The 20,996-nt window shown below is 45.4% G+C and overlaps 1 protein-coding gene across 2 annotated transcripts in view; it reads right to left on the bottom strand.

Annotated features, from left to right (window-relative positions):
• The window catches only part of kcnd1 (potassium voltage-gated channel, Shal-related subfamily, member 1), a 92,114-nt gene that overhangs the window by 62,418 nt on the left and 8,700 nt on the right, over positions 1 to 20,996 (bottom strand). For both annotated transcript variants that reach the window (XM_049582449.1, XM_049582450.1), the window contains exons 2-3: positions 10,526 to 11,777; positions 937 to 1,182 (exon numbers count right to left, since the gene is read on the bottom strand). In XM_049582449.1, the coding sequence (XP_049438406.1) occupies positions 937 to 1,182; positions 10,526 to 10,681 (402 nt within the window). In that variant the 5' untranslated portion in view covers positions 10,682 to 11,777. The remainder of the gene's footprint in view (positions 1 to 936; positions 1,183 to 10,525; positions 11,778 to 20,996) is intronic.

Here is a 20,996-nt window from a genome sequence, read left to right as displayed (position 1 = left end):
TGGGGGAACTTAATTCAATTCAGGCGGCGGCGAAGCTGGAAATAGGACAGAGGCGTGAAGTGCAGCAGGGCGGCGGTTCAGGAGCGCTGGTGTGGAGTTGCACAATGAAAATAATAGGGGCATATGTTTTGACGCGTGGCGTTGGCCGCTGGTGTGTTGTGGCCTTTACAGTGGAAAGTTTCTCCTCCTCCGTGCCGCTGCATCACGTCCACAGCTGTCTGTGCCAAAGAGTAGTGTGAAAGTCAAGAGCGCTCACTCTGCAGCAAAATCTGGGAACCAAAACATCCCCAGAAGTTCAGTGAGCAACACACTGAAGAGGAAAATTAAAATACAAACATGACTGCCTGAATTAAAGTGATGTGAAAGACGTCATTTACACCAATGATGCTATGAAAGTGGAGTAATTTACGTCTTTTCAAGTCAGTGTTGCATGCTGCGGCTTCAGGGCACGTGGATTATGACAGACGAGCCGTTCCAATGTTTTTGAAATGCATTAGCAGAGTTTTATTACATTTTCAAAATGTGGGCTCCGTGCACTTCAAGTGTAGCTGTTATCCTCCGATACCCCGAACGAGTTTTGTGGATTAAAAACTACACTGGACTTCTTGTGGGCACGAGGGTCAGTGAGTACTGTCTGTGTTTTCATTCTAAAGTGGCCATTTGCTTTGATCCTCAGCCCTAGCATGTCTTCATACGTACTGTATTGCTCATTAAAGACACGACATAAATGTTCATCACTAATTTAAATCTGTCCTTTTAGCTCCGTCACAACGTCTGGGAACATTTTACTTTGCTCTATGTATGTGTTTTTTAAGTTTCGTCAGGACCCAAGCAGGGGGGTGATGATCAGCGGCTCCTTCTTGGTGCCAAACACAGCAACTTTAAAAACTCTAAACCAGATCACTTCCTGTCACTCGACAGGAAGTGGAGGTTTACCTCCATGCAGCAGTCTCCGATGATCTCTGGCACGATACCGTAGAAGGCCAGCTCTTCGTCGAAGGCCTGGATGCACTCGTTCCGCGGGTAGTGGAGCTTCCCAGTGCGGTAGAAGTTGAGAATGTGCCGGAACATTTCGGGGTCTCGGTCGAAGAAGTATTCCTGCGTGTCCTCGTTGTAGAAAAACTCCTTCTCTGAAGAGCCCAGCAGCGTCTCTGGATATCGATCCAAAGTGTTCTTCCATGTCTGCAGAGACGGAGGAGAAAAGAATAGATGTTTTTGTTTTTGTTCCACTTTTGAAACTCTAAAACTGGATGTGATGTGGGTGTCCATGCTGCTGAATCACGAATCTACACTCACATCCACAACACAATCTGCTGCTCAGTATTTGTCCTCAGAGGAAAAGAAATGCGGCAGTTTTTCTGAGACACATGAGCAAGTTAACAAAGTGTTGATGAGAGTTAATGAAATGTCTTTAGATGAGCTCAGAGACTCCACATCAACAATCTGCTCTCGTCTAATCACTGACTTCTACATGATAATATTTCTAATGACGTTTCACAGGTTGAGAGGCAGCGCTGGGAAGTAACTAAGTACATTTACTCAAGTTCTGTACTAAAGTACAATTCTGAGGAACCTGTACTTTATTTCCATTGTTTTGTCACTTCCTCCTTCGCCTGCTCCACATCAGAGAGAAATTTACTGCACATGGTTAACCTGAGAGCTTCAGTTTACAGATTCAGATTATTGATAATAAACAAAAACATGATGATCCACCTCACAGGATATCACCTGGTTACCATTTAATAGCTGTGACATTAAAGTGACGTCCCTGATGCACTGCCACGAGATGAACTCAAGAGCAGCAGCTGTCCAAAAGACACAGCGCTGGAAAAACACAAATATATTAAGGAGAGAGTCCAAACAAGAATCTGTGGCTGGATTTTACTTTCACTTTCTCTGACAGTGCAGAAAACACCTTGAATCAGTCTCTCATTAATTCACCTTCAAGTAATCCAATACTGTGTTTTATGACAGGAATAAAGTAAATTAAGTAAATAAGTACTTTTACATTTGGTACTTTAACTACATTTTTACACTAACCCTCTGACTTAGTGAAAGTAAAGTATTCTGACACAGTGCTGCTTCAGTGAGAGACGTGACAACTGTTTCCACCCTGTCAGGTGCTTCTGTGACATTTAATGTTAATTTTCAAAGCTAAGCATATTTTATAGGCCTCTCCTGGTGTCATGGTAAAGGGGACACTTGTCAGATTTGTTCAGATGTGTAAATATATGTGTTACATGTGAGGAGTAAATGAAGATGGCACACAGCACAAATGAAATATTTTGAGGTTCGCCTACAAACAAAAGCATTTTCAGGATGAGTATCAGTTTGTAACGATGCAGCTGCAGCTCTAAACCTCGATCACATCATGGTACAACATGTGAACATGAACTCTGCAAAGGCTGACTCTGATAAAGTGAAGCAGAACAATATTAGAGAGGTTTTAGTACAGAAAATTCAGGCGAGCTCTCCAAAACTGCTCCATGTTTGCATGTGATTTTTGTCATGTACAATCCTCTATCTTTCATTTTTTGTTCCTGTAAGTCCCGACTGATGTTTAGGGTAAACACATACAACTGTCTGTTTCGTTTTTTTCACACTCCAAACTGACCAATACACACCTACTACATTTGGACCTGAGTTTCTATTCTGAGCTTTGGAGGCCCGTATCTCCGCGACGGCTCGGCCCATTTGAGTGACTGACACCTCGTTTGATTCGTTAGAGCCAATAGAATGATGCTATGTCCATCAAAACGAGACCGACACTGTAAGCCAATCAGAGTCAGCAGAACACGTTGTGGGGCGACTGTGAGTGGTCATGGTTATGCTTCCCCCGGAACCTCCGGCCGTCAAGTTTTCCGCCCGGATTCATTTGAATGACGGACAACATCATGGTAAAACGGGAATGAAGCGTGAATCAACAGCAGAATGAGCTTTTCACTTCAAAAACAACAAGGTAAGAGACACATTACAAATATATTTTGGCAAAAAGATTTCTGTTGTTCTCTGGGCTGTAGCTCTCTGATGGTTTGTGGTAGAGTGCACATGTGTGAACACAGCGGAGTCTCAGCTTTCATTTGAGATGAACAGCGTGTGTTTTGAGTAACACGTGGTCGAGTTAGAGCCCGAAATATACCGAGTGGGTCGGATATCGGTGCTGTATGAAGTTGGATTTGTTGTTGTTTATTTAGTTGTTGTTTGAGCTGTGTTTGGGGCGTGTAAAAAGGGTTTTTACAGCCGTGTAGCCGAGATTCTGCTGTTTAATTTGATGTGCAACATCACTATATTCCTCGTGATCAGTGTACCGTTTCACACTGTGTTTGCAAAGTCGCTCTCAACGTCTCCCAACTGGGGGACTTTCAGGCTTACAAGTAAAATTTGATTTACACTTTCTGTGAAAGGAGCAGTGACTTTAATAATAACACTGCAGCTTTTGATCTTATTTTCTAAATTTTGAGAAGAGAATAAAACTGTTTTTGGAGACAGCTGACTGAGTCTGACTGAGTCTGTCGGAGTCTGATGGAGTCTGACAGCTGACGTTGTTCGGATACGAGAAGAATTTTATTCAATGATACGTTGCGTCAAGATGTTTTTTCAATGTTTGGGAGCAACATTGTCTCATTGTGTTTGTTTGACAGAGAGCAGGAACCAGTTAGCTTCCTCATGTTAGCACCAACTCGTCACAACGTTTATCAGACTGGGAAGTCACGCTGAGATTAAAACCTCTTACAAATGAGACGAGTCAAGCACAAACAGGAAACAACATCAGGTCACAACAGCGACAGCACGTCTGTCAAAAACACATCACATAATGAAACAGTGCATTAACGACATATTTAGTCTGGAGTTTGTTGGTTAATTAGAGCAGCTGCAGCGAGCAGTGACCACTTCCTGTAGGCTGCGTCCACCAAAGCTGAAAACACCAAGCGCTCCTTAGAGTTTTTCAGCTGAGATGAGTTGGTTGTGTCTGATTGTTATGATGTGGAACTTCCATAGTAGTATTTTCTCTGGTTGAAGCGAAGGCAGAGCATGCAGGAGTGTGTGTGTGTGTGTGTGTGTGTGTGTGTGTGTGTGTGTGTGTGTGTGTGTGTGTGTGTGTGTGCAGAGTATTCACAGGTTTCTCCTCCAGTGTTGTTGTTGATCAGCACATGTCAGATGTGACGGTCTGTCTTTGTGGTATTTGTCACTGTGACTGAACAGCTGCAGTGACGGCGACAAACACAAGGTTTTTACTTAGAGTTGAAACTATCTTAACTCTCTGCGCTCAGGAAACAAACACCTTAGTGTCAGCGCTCAGTGCAGAGTTCAAGCCCAGCGCCTCGTCACACTGCTGGTATCTGTAGCACAGTGTAAATACGCAGTGTTCCCTTTGCAAAGCTTTACAAAAATACACTGGCCTCGTATAAAAACACTTTGGTGCACGTGGCCTCTGAGTTTAACATCTTTTAAAGAGATAAAGGATGGGGAGTTTGAGCTCAACCTGCAGATCAGTCCAGGACCAGAGACCACAGCAGAACCTCTCTGCTCTCTGTGCTGCTTCACACTGAATCCATTAGTGACCTGAGATCATGTCTGCTTCACAAAGATAAACTCTTCAGTCTTAGGTAAACTGCAGCTTTACCTGAGATGATCTTACAGAGGAGAATGTGTCAGTGTTGTAACCTACGCAGAGAGAGAGAGAGAGACAGAGAGACAGAGAGACAGAGAGAGAGAGACAGAGAGAGAGAGAGAGAGAGAGAGAGAGAGAGAGAGAGAGAGACAGAGAGAGAGAGAGAGAGAGAGAGAGAGAGAGAGAGAGAGAGAGAGAGACAGAGAGAGAGAGAGAGAGAGACAGAGAGAGAGAGAGAGAGAGAGAGAGAGAGAGAGAGAGAGAGAGAGAGAGAGAGAGAGAGAGAGAGACAGAGAGAGAGACAGAGAGACAGAGAGACAGAGAGAGAGAGACAGAGAGAGAGAGAGAGAGAGAAAGAGAGACAGAGAGAGAGACAGAGAGAGAGACAGACAGAGAGACAGAGAGACAGAGAGAGAGAGAGAGAGATGACCATCCCACTGTGCTGAGTCCTTCCTTTTGTTTGTATCATTTCAACACCTGCTGACTCATCAACAGCTCACACACAGATTCACAACAGAGGACTGTGAAGCTGCTGCAGCCGCTGAACCTCCACAAATATATATTCACATACATATATATACTCCTTATACATTTATACTGAAGTTCTCAGATGATGCTGGTGTCTTTGCTGACGAAGACGATCCCAGCGTTCATCAGGGTGGAACAGACAGACAGACAGACAGACAGAGCGTCGTCTCTGGATGGAGACATTACGTCCGACCGCTCTCACACGTTATCTGAGGACTCTCACATTTTGCCATCACACAGACGGTGTGAATGTGCCGTGCTCTCGGTCCAGCTGTGGATAACTGCTGGAATATTTCACCGTGCAGACGACTGCAGAGCAGCGCTGACGTGTTCAGGAAGAATCAGAAATACTTTACTGATCCCAGAGGGGAAACTGTGATTCACTGCAGTCCAATAAGGAAGAATAAAAGTATGAAACCAAAGTATGTAAATAAAAGGCAAACTGCACGCAGCTGCTAAACTTTATGTTCTTTGTTAATCAGCCCTGGAGCCGGGGCAGACAGCAGATGCAACAGAGTGATGCACAGTTTATGACGCCATCAGCGGCCATGATCCATTCTCTGTGTTCTGTGTCCTGCGTTAGACAGAAGGAGAAGCAGGAGGCTCGCTAGTGTCAGCTGTCTCTCTTTTATTAAAACGTGCTGACGGCAAATACGCAGAGCATCAGATCTTACAACAACAAGTCTTCTGTGACCTCAGATCTCTGCACATCATGGACAGTGACCAGCTCACAGACAGAGGTGACAACAGCTGCACTTCCTGTTAGCTTGTTGGAACTTAACTGACATTACAAACTGTTTTTAATGCTCTCAGTGTCCTCGTCAAACGTTGAAACACAGAACATGATGTTGGGAGAGAACGAGGCCACGTTAGATATTTTCCTGAGTTTAACTGAGCTCTCTGAACACGTGTTAAAAACACGAACACAGCGGCTTCATCTGAAGCAGAGACGTTGAGTAAGACGAGAGCGTTGAAGTGTCACTAACTGACGCTAACAGTGGAGCCTGTTTTATGCCTCCATGTTATTATGTGTTGTTACAGAATGTTTGTATTTATATCTCAGAACTTCATGCTGCTGCTTTTACTTTTTAACAACGAGGACAAAGTCAAAGTCCTGACAGGAACTTTCTTCTCGTTCTGCCGCCGCAGCAGAAAAGGTTTGATTCCTGAAAGCCACCAAAATCTATTTTTACTGTGGAGCCATTTTGTTATTATTTCAGCCTAAATGCACATCGATGCTGATTAGACGCTCAGTTTTTACAACCTTGGGCCGTGGAAGGAGCAGAGGCAGAGCGCAGCACATCAGGAGCAACATGAATCTCTGCAAGTTAAAGAGCTTTTAATTTTCCTCATGGACGAAGAAATGTGACCCGATGATTAAACACTGGGGCAGGTGCTGCCTTTATAATAACTTCTGATTATTTCTGCTTCATTAAAAAAGCCAAATGAACAAAACTGTGTCTGGAACATCTTCAGGAGTCGACTACAAGTCCCAGAGAGCCCTGCTGTGACTAACATCCAATCAGAGAGCTCAGATTCTGTTGCTAGGCCTCTGATGGAGCTGAAATTAGAGCCTGTTGGATAAATACATGCAAATTAATCTGACAGATGAAGTTGATATTTTGTTTGTGTTGTTAAGAAAGTGAAAACCAAAGACCTCCGAACGTGTCATGCCGACGACATCTTGACCGTGAGGTATGAAGAACAAAACCCAACGTCTGCAAACCGACACATTCTCTCTCCCAAATCATCACAGATCACTGCTCTGCCAGTCCACTTGTGTCGTCTACATAGGATGCACTAAATAAACTTATAACGTCAGTAAAACACCTCAAATTAATGTTTATTTCATTCTGCAAAAACAGCACGTGTTTAGGTTTAGAAAGAAATCATCATGGTTTGACTCTACATTCATACAGGAAGTGAACAGCAGGCTCCTGAGTGAAAGTCCTGGGTCTGTTGGACCCATCCACCTCCCCTCCCGTCTGCTCTGTAGGGACTTTCCTGCTCCTTAAATTACGTTATTGTCAGGTGGTGTTTCAAACTGATGACATCCATTGGCGTTGTTTAATGACGCCGCCCGACAGCGTTATCGTACTGTCGCAAAAGGAAGTCTGTTTTGTCGTCTGTGTCTGACACAGACGTTAATGACCAAGTCTGGCAAAAGGTCATAATGTGAGCATCCACACAGACTGTCCAACATCTGTGTTGCAGTATTTTAACATCAAACCTTAAAATTCAAGATGGCCGCTCTGCACATCAACAGCAGTGAAGCTGCAGGTAAACATTGTTTATTAGCACTTCTGTCTCAAACAGTCGCACACACAGAACTTCCATCTTCCACCTGTGGACGTGTTGCTACAGTGTTTGTGTGTATGCGCCAAATACAGCTGATGTGTTTGTTATCAACTAGAATTACTGACGACACTGTGGTTTGCCAACATGTGCTACAACGCTGTGACATCACTCCCAGCTCTGACCAAGTCCTGAATCTGTGCATGAGAAATCAGTCAGCAGTTATCGAACATGTGTACGCCATATGTGCTCAACAACATCTCTTTAAAAGCTTCAGTGCAGAACGACAAGAAACAACACAGACTAAATAAAAGCTCTGATTAGATCTGATCTGATGGATGTGTTCTCGTTCCCTCAGGATGAGACGTCTACACAGATCACCATGTTGCACCGCCATGTTTCTACAGTAGTCCAGAACGGCCAAACCAAACACTGACTCTAGATAGAGACATTCATGTGTTCATAGTCAAATACTGTCGTCAGCAGATCCTGCATGACGAGCAGCGTCAGAAAAACACGTCTTTCTTCAGAGTGTGAATCAGCTGGTGTGTGTGTTTCTGAGAGGAAGAGATCATTCAGCTCCTCAACAATCAACACTGAAGGAATTCTGACCAGGAGAAGTTTCAGATGGTTGTAATCTGTAATCTGTAATCTGTAATCTGTAATCCTCACTGACAGACGCCACTAGCTCTGACACACTGTTCCTTTAAGGCGGCGCTAACACACAGTGGCAGAGGTGAAGACAAAGTGTGAGACTTTAAAACGACGGCATGTTGCACAGAGGAGACACAGAACGGCTCAACACATGACGAAATATTGCAGGTTATCGGACGGATGTCTCCTGGTGATGATGAAACTAAAGATGAGACTCGTGTGAGCGGTGACTCAATGGTTGCACTCCTCTTAATCCAATTAAAACGAGAGGAACGACCACTTTGTTCTGATCCCAGGATGGTTATAAGTGAGTGCCGTGAACAGGAACAGACACGTTGGATCTGCAGGACGGAACACAGAGCTGCTGGTGAGGCAGAAATACCATGAAAGAGGCGGCGTTGACATCAAAGAGGGACAGCGGGGGGTTAATGTAAATTTAAAAGAAGTGATGTCCTTGTTCTGGAGATAAAGAGAAGCGCCTACAACCTGTGTCAGACTTCAGAGGAAGAAGCTGCTGGTTATTAATGAGACTGTTCTGCAGCAACACCTGCTGACAACAGGTCTTAACAACATGTCTGAAAGGTCATGACTGTATTTTTGAGCTGAATGTTTTCGTATATTAGTGACTGATGACAACAGTTTTTAAATGTGTCCAGTATTAAGAAAGGTCTGCAGCAGTGAATCAGGCTGTGATGTCACCACTCTCTTCACAGCATCAGTGTCCGTTCACTAACAGTGTTTTTGTCACTGACAGGCTCAGACTGTTATTATCAGTGTCTGACAACATGATGACAGGATCCCTACAGAGATAGAGCTTTGTGTTAAAGAGTCAGATCCTTTTTGTTTAACCAGAAATCACCATCACCGAACTCTCCACGCTCCGACCTCTCTAACTCCACCAGGACACCGACGTCCTCGCTCCCCCCCTCCTCTGTTAAATGGTATCTCCCAGGCGCACTACGTCATCAAACCATGTGATGTTTGGTATTGCCGGATTCAGGAAGCTCTCGACTTTTCAAAAATAACATTGTTTTTCTTTTATTTATTATGTATTTGGCACCAGAGCAGCCTAAACACACACAGTCCAAAATCACGATGAGTGGTGACAAGTCATGTCATGCTGTTTTTCGACAGGAAAAGTTAAAGGATTACTCACGATCTTATGTGGAGCTGTTAGCAGGGACTTAGCTGGTTTATAAAAGGTAAGAGTCTCACTCCTACCACTATTTTTGGCTGAGATATACCGTCTAGAAAGTGGGATCATAACTTTCACGTTTCATATGGCTTTATTTGGTGATATTTTATGGTGTTTCTGTGTCATAAACAACATCAGCTATCATAATCACACCTGATTTCAATAAGGTACAATGTTTGAAGCTGGCTGAGTGTTGTTTGATCACTGATAGTACTGTTTTGAAGCAGAGTGACCCACTTGTCATTTGGAGCTCCGCCTGGATCTTTTCATGGTAAAAACACTGTAGAATGGTCATACTTTGAGCAGTCTTCTTCAAATTTGAAACAAGTGTTCATTGATAGTGTGCCTACAGCCCCACAGTGTCATTTACCTGCTCAGATGAAGCCACAGACAGTTATTCATCCTGAAACACATTTTTTATTTTATTTTAGGCAAAATCTTCAACTTTTTACTGACTTCAGAGGCCCATTACTCTGTCTCTGTATCACCTAGAGTGTTTCTGACACTTTCACAAGAAACTTCAGGGAGTTTTCTTTCTGGCAAGACCTCATGCATGCATGTAGTCAGAGTGGTTCAGAAGCTACAGGCATTTTAATTTGGGTATGTCATTTTAGGCCTTTTTGCTGCAAAATGGGGGTGGAGTGCAATAATCAGTCATGTTAGCCTGTATAGATCCAGCACTGTGTGAAGGATCTATACAGGCTAACATGACTGATTATTTAAATGGAGTCTGGAGGGTTTCAGGTGATTTCAGGGCTGTGCAGGTCAGGTCCATCAACAGGTCTGAGACCAGTGTTCAGGCCTCATCACAGACCTGCTCACAGGCCTATTTTAAAAAGATATAAACACACTTTATCTCAACGTTAACAGGTGTTAACACACACGGGTATTTTAGGAAAGGGTTCCAGGGTTTTGCAGAATCGTCTGATGTTAATGTTGCAGGAAGTGAAACAACCGTCTCTCTGTCCACGACAGGACAACACAGCAAAGCTTATATTCAGCTACAACATTTTTCTGCTCACATGACGGTCAGTTAAAGCACATGAAGTACTGCTATTACCATCAGGCAGCTGAGCTCATATTGAGCTGATCTTTAGACGACAGGTGTTTGTGGAGTTTGGACCTCATCAGCTGAAGCTGACCTCGACTCTCCACTGTCTTTATTCTCAAGGTCACTGGACCCGAAAGGTGAAATATTCCCTGACTATTTTGGAGCATGCTCAGTAGACAGCGACACCCACCTGAAACCTGACCCCGCTGACGTTGACGTACAGGATCTCATCTGATCTGGACGAGTTGTCCACTGGAGGCTTGGGCATCGTCTTCTTGGCCAGCGGCAGCCATCCCACGGCCGCAGCCCGGGCAAACGGCAGCCACGTCGCCACGCCGGCCGCCATCTTGCATCAGCGCGTCCCACCTGTAGAGAGTCGAGTTCTGTCCTCTGGTTGGACGGTGGAGCTAATGAAGGGAAGTCAACTGAATCCTCACTTCTTGTCCTGCCCTGATTTCCTGGAGTGGTCGTGGCGGCGAGAGCGGAGGTGGGCGGACATGTTGACGGGGGAGGATGGGGGGAGGAGGGGTTGAGGGAGGGGCCAGATGGCAGTTAGGTGTCAAGCCATGAAAAAAACCCCGTAAAGGAGCGAGAAAGACGATGCATCTGACAGGTATGTGGCCCGTCTTTGATTCTGATGAGTTTATCACGTCCTTCCTGTTGCCCGCCAAAATAAAAGCAGAGCTGGCCTGTTAGGTGCTCCTTTAAAACCCAGAAACTCTGAGCAGTAATAATCTCCAGCTGACAAAATTTCAGCCAACAGGAAACGCTCAGTCCTAAATAACGAGATGCTCCTCTTCACAGCTCAGACTCTCCAGGTAGGAAACATGAAACTGAGCCTCAGAGTCTCACAGCAGCTCAACATGTGTGAAATAATAATCACAGCTTTATTTCTGCAGGGACTCCTCAACAAAAGAAACAAAGATATAAATCCAGGCAGGAAGGAGTTAAAAGATTTGTGTCTGGCCTCCACCTCTCTGTCTGTCTGTCTGTCTGTCTGCCTGTCTGTCTGTCTGTCTGTCTGTCTGTCTGTCTGTCTCTCTCTCGGCCCGCCCTCTCTGCCTCTGAAGACAGATTTGTTGCAGCGCCGCAGCCTTTCAAATTCTTATTAAATTGTGATGATGGTTCCTGAAGTTGCAAGATAGACAGAACGGGCCGGGCGGCCTCTAAGTGGAGATTATGGATGTGCAGCCTTCCTCTTCCTCTTCCTCTCTGGCTCCTTCTGCCTCTGCTGCTGTTTCTGCCTCTCTAACTTCCCTTTATCTGCCTCTGTCTTACTGTATCTGTCTGTCTGTCTTACTGTATCTGTCTGTCTGTCTGTCTGTCTGTCTCTCTGTCGGAGGGGCATTAGTGGTGGCGATGGAGGAGATACAGCAGCTCTGTGTTGGAGAGCGAGGAGGAGGCGTCAGGCGGTCCTTACTCCATGTCCATGTATGGCCGTCCTGTCAGGAGACACACAAACAGAAGGAGAGACAGAGAGTGTGAGACAAACCAGGAGGAGAGGAGAGGAGAGGAGAGGAGAGGAGAGGAGAGGAGAGGAGAGGAGAGGAGACCTAAAGCTGTCAAAGGAGAGGAGGAGGAAGGAGGTGTGGGAGGATAAAACAGGAGGAGAGGAGAGGAGAGGAGAGGAGAGGAGAGGAGAGGAGAGGAGAGGAGAGGAGATGAGACCTAAAGCTGTCAAAGGAGAGGAGGAGGAAGGAGGAGAGGAGAGGAGAGGAGAGGAGACCTAAAGCTGTCAAAGGAGAGGAGGAGGAAGGAGGTGTGGGAGGATAAAACAGGAGGAGAGGAGAGGAGAGGAGAGGAGAGGAGAGGAGAGGAGACCTAAAGTTGTCAAAGGAGAGGAGGAGGAAGGAGGAGAGGAGAGGAGAGGAGAGGAGAGGAGAGGAGAGGAGAGGAGAGGAGACCTAAAGTTGTCAAAGGAGAGGAGGAGGAAGGAGGTGTGGGAGGATAAAACAGGAGGAGAGGAGAGGAGAGGAGAGGAGAGGAGAGGAGAGGAGAGGAGACCTAAAGCTGTCAAAGGAGAGGAGGAGGAAGGAGGTGTGGGAGGATAAAACAGGAGGAGACGAGGGAAAAGATGTGAGCAAAGTGAAAAGCAGGAGAAAGAAGAGGAGTAAGAGAAAAGTGGAAGTAGTGAGGGAAGGAGGTGAAGACAAGGAACAAAGACAGATGGGGAAAGGAGAGAGGAGAGGAGACAAAAAGAAACGGAGGACTATGGGAAGTAGGAAAAATAAAAGACAGAGTTATTTTATGGAGAGGAGGAAAGAAGGAGAGAGGAGAGATGGGGAGGAAGAGAGGAGGAAGGAGAAAAGGATTTGTCAAAAGAAACAAGAAACTAAGAAAAAGAAGAGTAAGGAGCCATTTAGTCTAAACTCAACCCTGAAAGTCTTAAAGGACCAGTTCACTGTTTTCATCAAATCTCACGTTCAGACTCAAACCAGCAACACAATCGTCTGTCTGACTTCCTGTCTGACTTCCTGTCTGACTCTCAGCTCTGACCTCATTGGCTCCTCCTTTAAAACACAGATCTAAAGTCTCATCAGTACTTTCACTGTTTTTATCAAACCAACAGGAGGAACTTTGTTGGGACTATTTTCAGCGGTGGATTAATCCACATGTGGTGCTCTGGTCAGTGTCGGTGTCAGCAGGACGGCGTATGTTTATCATGGCAGCTGGATTCTTGTGACATCACAGAATCACATGAGAGTCCATCATGTCAGATTACAGTAATGTGTTCTGGACCAATCAGCGTCCTGTGAGGAGCGACTGGCAGCTGTGGGCGTGGCTTATGTTCTGTGATGGACGCTGACGGTTCGTCTGATCACCTGATCCTGAGTAGGTTTAGTACTTTTTGATCTTCTCCAATGACAGCTTCTCTGATTAGGTAACTGTCAGGTGAGTCAGGTGTACGTGTTGTTCACATGAACCAAAGTCACACAATAACTACAGACGCAGGTAACGTATCCTCGTACAGCTGGTCGTATGATAGCTAACACATTAACATCCTCAAAGTTACGATACGACATAAAGTTACAGAGGTTAGGTTCAGGAAAACAAACACGGTGAGACAACCAGGAGCCTCGTTTATCAAACAGTGCATCGGATCCAAACTACCAACAAAAGCCAAATATGGCGTGCGCAAACAAAAATATGACAGTTCCTACAGTCAGGCTTCTGGCTCACCGTCTGCATCGTCAACTTCCTGTCTCCAAAATGTTCATCAGCATGCGTCAAAGTGTCTCCCATCAAGTCTGTTTTTGTAGATCACAACTTTTGCGTGGGAAGTGGCGTGCGCCTCTGTCAGGCCTCGTCCTGTGTGTACGCAGTGTTTATACATGACTGTCTTTTTAAAAAAAGAGGCCTTTGACGTTGACATGGCACACAGCCGGTTGCCATTATTGTTGAACGGCGCCCGGCAGCGTCAGAGGTAAACACGGTGGGACAACAACATAAGTTGAGGAGGTGAAAGTGCGAGTAGGGCGGGTCCCTTTGTGACCCGTCAGCCATCTCAACCCGCCTCCTAACACGACCACCTCCTGATTTATTTTTCACTCCAGTCAGCGCATTGGTCATGTGATCACAGCCCTCTGATTTACACGCTTTACACCCAAATTACTGGCCCATGTTAAGTAGGAATTTTGACTTTTTGTAAAAAAGCATACGTTCACCAGAACAGCCTGATGAAGGCAGCTGTGCAGCAGCAGCAGCTCTCGTGTTCAGAGAGTAAAATTACTGCTGAGTTTCACCTTCAGCTCAGTTCCCCATCGTAAAGTCGTGTTAGTGAAGTCGACTGGATAAATGAGCCTGTGCTTTACCTGCAGGAGGCGTGAAATGTTCTTAACAAATTCATCGTAACACAGGAGAGTAACTGACAGACAGACAATCATCGGGGGGGGGGGGGGTCGCTGTGTCCCTCCAGATTAACAGCAGCTCTTCACCATAAACAACACGTTTACTAAATAATAAGTTAATAAGTAAGTCATGGTGATATTTATGATTTATTTACACATATAAATGATATTTTTAATGTCTGTCAACATGGAACAAGTTCAGCCTGCAGACACATGCTCATGAATTCATCTGTTATTTACTGCTCTCTGTTTTAAAACAGTTTTGATCTATTAAAGACATGAAAACATAATGTTCTTAATAAAAACATCAGGCCTGTGTGGTATCGATCCTTCTGTCCCAGCGTCCCCTCACAGACACATGTTCATGTGTTTAGGATGAAGATATAAGGCTGCAGGTTATTAAAGATGAGACCAACGCAGCAGCGTCCTCAGTCTGCAGAGGAAAAACACAGCCTGCGCCTCGCTCTTTATTTCTCCCTCTGCGTTCTTCATTCAATAAAGAAGACACAATAAAGTTTCCTGTGAAACTGCTCTTCGTCAGATGAAAAGTTATTGTTGCCGGTTTATTGCATAAAGTCCACAGTGGGAGCAATAAAACTTTTCCTTCCTCGGGTTTGGTTTGAATCACAGCAAGTCTGAGGTTTAACCTCTTCATCACCAAACAACCATCAGCAGGTCGTTCATCACAAACTCCTGCTGGGTATAATTATGATCATCAAAGTTTACTGAAGAGATATGTCTGAACGTCTCTCAGTGATGGAGTCAGTGTTTCAGGCAGTTGTTTAAATTCTGTTGCAGCTGCACAGTTTATGAAATATCATCAAAACTGCAACATGATGAAGTGAAATATCTAAATCACAGGAGCTGACACTTTTTGATGAAGGTTAAACGTGTCACAACATCCTGACGAAGAAGAAGGAGAAGATTTACGCAGAGTAGAATCACCTCACCTACAGTGAACACACCTGTCTGCCAACACACACACGTGGTTACGTTTAGCTGACACACACACGTGGTTACATTTAGCCGACACACACACGTGGTTACATTTAGCCAACACACACACGTGGTTACGTTTAGCCGACACACACACACGTGGTTACATTTAGCCAACACACACACACGTGGTTACGTTTAGCCAACACACACACATGGTTACATTTAGCCAACACACACACACGTGGTTACGTTTAGCCAACACACACACGTGGTTACATTTAGCCAACACACACACACACGTGGTTACGTTTAGCCGACACACACACACGTGGTTACATTTAGCCAACACACACACACGTGGTTACATTTAGCCAACACACACACACGTGGTTACGTTTAGCCGACACACACACACGTGGTTACGTTTAGCCAACACACACACATGGTTACATTTAGCCGACACTCACACGTGGTTACATTTAGCCGACACACACACGTGGTTACATTTAGCCAACACACACACACACGTGGTTACGTTTAGCCGACACACACACACGTGGTTACGTTTAGCCGACACACACACATGGTTACATTTAGCCGACACACACACGTGGTTACATTTAGCCGACACACACACATGTGGTTACGTTTAGCCAACACACACACACACTTGGTTACGTTTAGCCAACACACACACACGTGGTTACATTTAGCCAACACACACACACATGGTTACGTTTAGCGACACACACAACACACACGTGGTTACGTTTAGCCAACACACACATGTGGTTACATTTAGCCAACACACACACCTGGTTTCGTTTAGCCAACACACACACATTTATGTTTAGCCAAAACACACACCTGGTTACGTTTAGCCAACACACACACATTTGCGTTTAGCTAACCCACACACACGTGGTTACGTTTAGCCGACACACACACCTGGTTTCATTTAGCCAACACACACACGTGATTTCGTTTAGCCAACACACACACACGTGGTTACATTTAGCCAACACACACACCTGGTTACGTTTAGCCAACACACACACGCGTGGTTACGTTTAGCCGACACACACACGCGTGGTTACGTTTAGCCAAAACACACACGCGTGGTTACATTTAGCCAAAACACACACGCGTGGTTACGTTTAGCCGACACACACACGTGTGGTTACGTTTAGCCAACACACACACATGGTTACATTTAGCCGACACTCACACGTGGTTACATTTAGCCGACACACACACGTGGTTACATTTAGCCGACACTCACACGTGGTTACATTTAGCCGACACACACACCGTGACACACACACGTGGTTACATTTAGCCGACACACACACATGTGGTTACGTTTAGCCAACACACACACACACTTGGTTACGTTTAGCCAACACACACACATGTGGTTTCGTTTAGCCAACACACACACACACATGGTTACGTTTAGCCAACACACACACGTGGTTACGTTTAGCCGACACACACGTGGTTACATTTAGCCAACACACACACACGTGGTTACATTTAGCCAACACACACGTGGTTACATTTAGCCAACACACACACGTGGTTACATTTAGCCGACACACACACGTGGTTACGTTTAGCCGACACACACACGTGGTTACGTTTAGCCAACACACACACATGTGGTTACGTTTAGCCAACACACACACACACACACACACACACATGGTTACGTTTAGCCAACACACAAACACACGTGGTTACGTTTAGCTGACACACACACGTGGTTACGTTTAGCCAACACACAAACACACGTGGTTACGTTTAGCCAACACACACACGTGGTTACGTTTAGCCAACACACACACGTGGTTACGTTTAGCCGACACACGTGGTTACGTTTAGCCAACACACACACGTGGTTACGTTTAGCCGACACACGTGGTTACGTTTAGCCAACACACACACGTGGTTACGTTTAGCCAACACACACACACACTTGGTTACGTTTAGCCGACACACACACGTGGTTACGTTTAGCCGACACACGTGGTTACGTTTAGCCAACACACACACGTGGTTACGTTTAGCCAACACACACACACACGTGGTTACATTTAGCCAAAACACACATGTGGTTACATTTAGCCAACACACACACACACTTGGTTACGTTTAGCCAACACACACACACACTTGGTTACGTTTAGCCGACACACACACGTGGTTACGTTTAGCCAACACACACACATGTGGTTACGTTTAGCCAACACACACACACACATGGTTACGTTTAGCCAACACACACACACACTTGGTTACGTTTAGCCGACACACACACGTGGTTACGTTTAGCCAACACACACACACACTTGGTTACGTTTAGCCGACACACACACACACTTGGTTACGTTTAGCCGACACACACACGTGGTTACGTTTAGCCAACACACACACACACTTGGTTACGTTTAGCCGACACACACACACGTGGTTACGTTTAGCCAACACACACACACACTTGGTTACGTTTAGCCGACACACACACATGGTTACGTTTAGCCAACACACACACACACTTGGTTACGTTTAGCCGACACACACACGTGGTTACGTTTAGCCAACACACACACATGTGGTTACGTTTAGCCAACACACACACACACATGGTTACGTTTAGCCAACACACACACGTGGTTACGTTTAGCCGACACACGTGGTTACGTTTAGCCAACACACACACATGGTTACGTTTAGCCAACACACACCCATGGTTACGTTTAGCTGACACACACACACGTGGTTACGTTTAGCCAACACACACACGTGGTTACGTTTAGCCAACACACACACATGTGGTTACGTTTAGCCAACACACACACACACACACACACGTGGTTACGTTTAGTCAATACACACACACACACATACGTGGTTATGTTTAGTCAACACACACACACGCGTGGTTATGTTTAGTCAACACACACACACACATACGTGGTTATGTTTAGTCAACACACACACACACACACACACACATGTGGTTACGTTTAGTCAACACACACACACACGCGTGTGGTTGGGTTTAGGAACAAAGAACAGGGTTTGGCTTTACAATCTTACAGGAAGTGACCACCGGCCTCCTGGGTGATGGTCGGTGGTTGTTGGACGTTATTGTCTCACTGTGTTTTCCCATGACACTGCTGGGTGTTGTTAAACAATAACAGCGACAAGATGCACACGCTGGTGTGAAAAGATGGTTCTTTTGGTCAGTGTCTGACACAGGAAGCCCAAGCGTCGGTATTCAATGACCTTGGAGTAAGACCTTGTTGACCCTGGAGCACACCCACCTCATCAACTACCACTACACCACTGGGTGCAGGTGACGTACGTCGTGAGAGACGACAGGTGGAGTTCACTGAGTTGTTTCACACAAAACTAAGTCAACAACAACAAACTGCAACTTTCTTAACTTGCAGATTATCTTTTAAACCTACAGATATCATCTGTGTGATTCATGGCACAAATTAAAAATGATTTGTCTCTTGCCGTTAACCACCGCATGTTTCTTCTACAATGTAGGTCCCATGGGGGACGGAGGAAGAGGAGGGACTCTGCCTCTCTGTCAATCCAGATTCACAGTGTTACTCATCACACTTCTGTAAAGCTGCGAGAACACAGTGATCAGATGATCAGCAGGTGACGTTCAGTCGGTGAAACACAGAGTTCAGAAACGTACCTGAGTCGTCTCAGTGTAATTCCAGCACACAGAGACTCATCATATGACCACATGTTCACAGAGCTGCTGTTAGCGCAGCGTTATTCTGTTCATGTTGGAGAGGCTGTCGCCACCACAGATCAATACACACTCATCACTGGATTATACACACAGGCTGCGGCCGACAGTAACGTCACACATGGTGAATCGTTTGTTCATGAAAATCTTGATCTTGATGTGGGGACAGTGACGTGTCTCATAGCTCGCTGTCTTGTTGTTAAACATCCTGTCAGATTATATTTACTGTTTGTTGTTGGCTTTGAATCTTGTTAGCATCACGTTAGCTTTCTGGCTAATATCTGAGCTAAAGGGTTCCATGTGTTGGGCGGACCAGACTATCTCCTGTTGCTACTGTAGGTCGTATCTGAGGTTTGATCTATTTACTGGAGAAGTGAATAATACTGCATGAGAACTTTACGAGGCTGCAATGATTGTTCCAGGTATTAGTCAAGCCCTCAGGTGTTACCATGGAAAATGGGTTATGGCCTGTGATTCTATTAATATCTTAATATTATTATTTTTATGTCTTTGGTAAGTGACCATGGTGTAACCAGGACAGTGTCCTTCGAGATGTGCGTCAGACAGTTTATGCCTCCACATCGGCAGTTAAAAAGTAATGAGGGACACCTTGCTGGGCGTTCGCCCGTACATGTATGTATACTGTATATACTTTTCTGTTAAGTGCCTGCTTAACGTTAAGGTAAGGGATGGAAGGCCTTATGGATCGGGCCCTTTGCCTCAGCAAGTCTGGACCCTCCCAGCGTGGCAGGACGCCCCCAGAGCGCTGGCGCACGATTTAAAAGAGTCACGTGTTAAAACACATTTTAAGGTCTCCTCTCACAAAGGGACAGATCTGTCTGTGACACCTCCGCACTGCCTTTCAACACACATCAAAGTGTAGTGCGCGCACACACACACACACACACACACACACACACACACACACACCTGTACTTGCCCTGCCTCTGTTAAATCTCCAGTGTGTGTTGATGAATTATGAATCAACTTTGAGCCTGACTGGTTTCTCTGCGTTCAGCTGCTTCAGTTACCACGAAGAACATACAAACAAGCACACACATATAAACAAACACACGTAAACATACACACACACACACACACACACGCACACACACACACACACACACACACACAGCCTCCATGTGACAGGTGCTGGAACTGCAGTGTTTCCATCACTCCATCAAAAGGAAAGCTTTTACATGAACGCCCACCAGGAACACACACACACACACACACACACACACACACACACACACACACACACACACACAGGGTTGAGCAGTGTTTGATTTATTCCTGCAGATCTTCTGACTCCTACCAGCTGTCACTGAGAACAAAACCAACCTGTTTGAATCACAAAGGAAATGTGGGCAGCAGGTCTGAAACCAGCCGACTCTCACATCAGTGTGTTGTTTCACTCTGAGGCTGTAATGAACGCTGCAGCCTTCAGGGGGCGCTAAGAGGGAGTCAGCTTATTACACCGCTTGTCTAAAGCGTCAGTGCTTTCAGATAAACAGCCTGTGGCTCAGAGTGCTGCAGGAACGAGTCCTGAAACCCAGAGCCAAGGGAGCAGCTCGTCTCGTCATTCAGCTTCATCCAGAACAGTTTGAGAAGTTTGTCCTTTAGCTGCAACATTCTGGTGCCTTGAACGCTCCTCCTGATCGTCTGTCTCGTCTGAAACTGAGACACTTCTGCATTTGTGTCCACCTGTATCCGGCTTTCAGTACAGTTCTTGGATTCATTTTGAAATAAGATTCTAAAATCGTCAAATTCCTTGTGAGTCATTTCTAGACTTGCTTTGACGGATCATTGATCCTCCTGTTTTAAGAATCAACTGCAATCTGTACAAAGGTGTTGATGCTGTTTCCTGTTCAAGCGAGGTTCTGTCGAAGTCTTTCTGCCGCTCCAACAGGTCACACTTGAGCCACACTGATGTTCTGCTCAGAGCCGTTCTCCGCCCTTTCATCTATGCTGATGACCTCTGCATTACCACCCAACTTCCAGAAGATCGAGGTAGTCTTGGAAAGTGCCCTTCCAGATATGTCGGCCTGCTACAACAACAACCACCTGAAACCCAACCCGTCCAAAACCCAACTATG

Source organism: Epinephelus fuscoguttatus, linkage group LG7 (genome assembly GCF_011397635.1).
Source record: "Epinephelus fuscoguttatus linkage group LG7, E.fuscoguttatus.final_Chr_v1".
Lineage (NCBI taxonomy): Eukaryota > Metazoa > Chordata > Actinopteri > Perciformes > Serranidae > Epinephelus > Epinephelus fuscoguttatus.
This window is presented reverse-complemented; position numbering and strand designations above follow the sequence as displayed.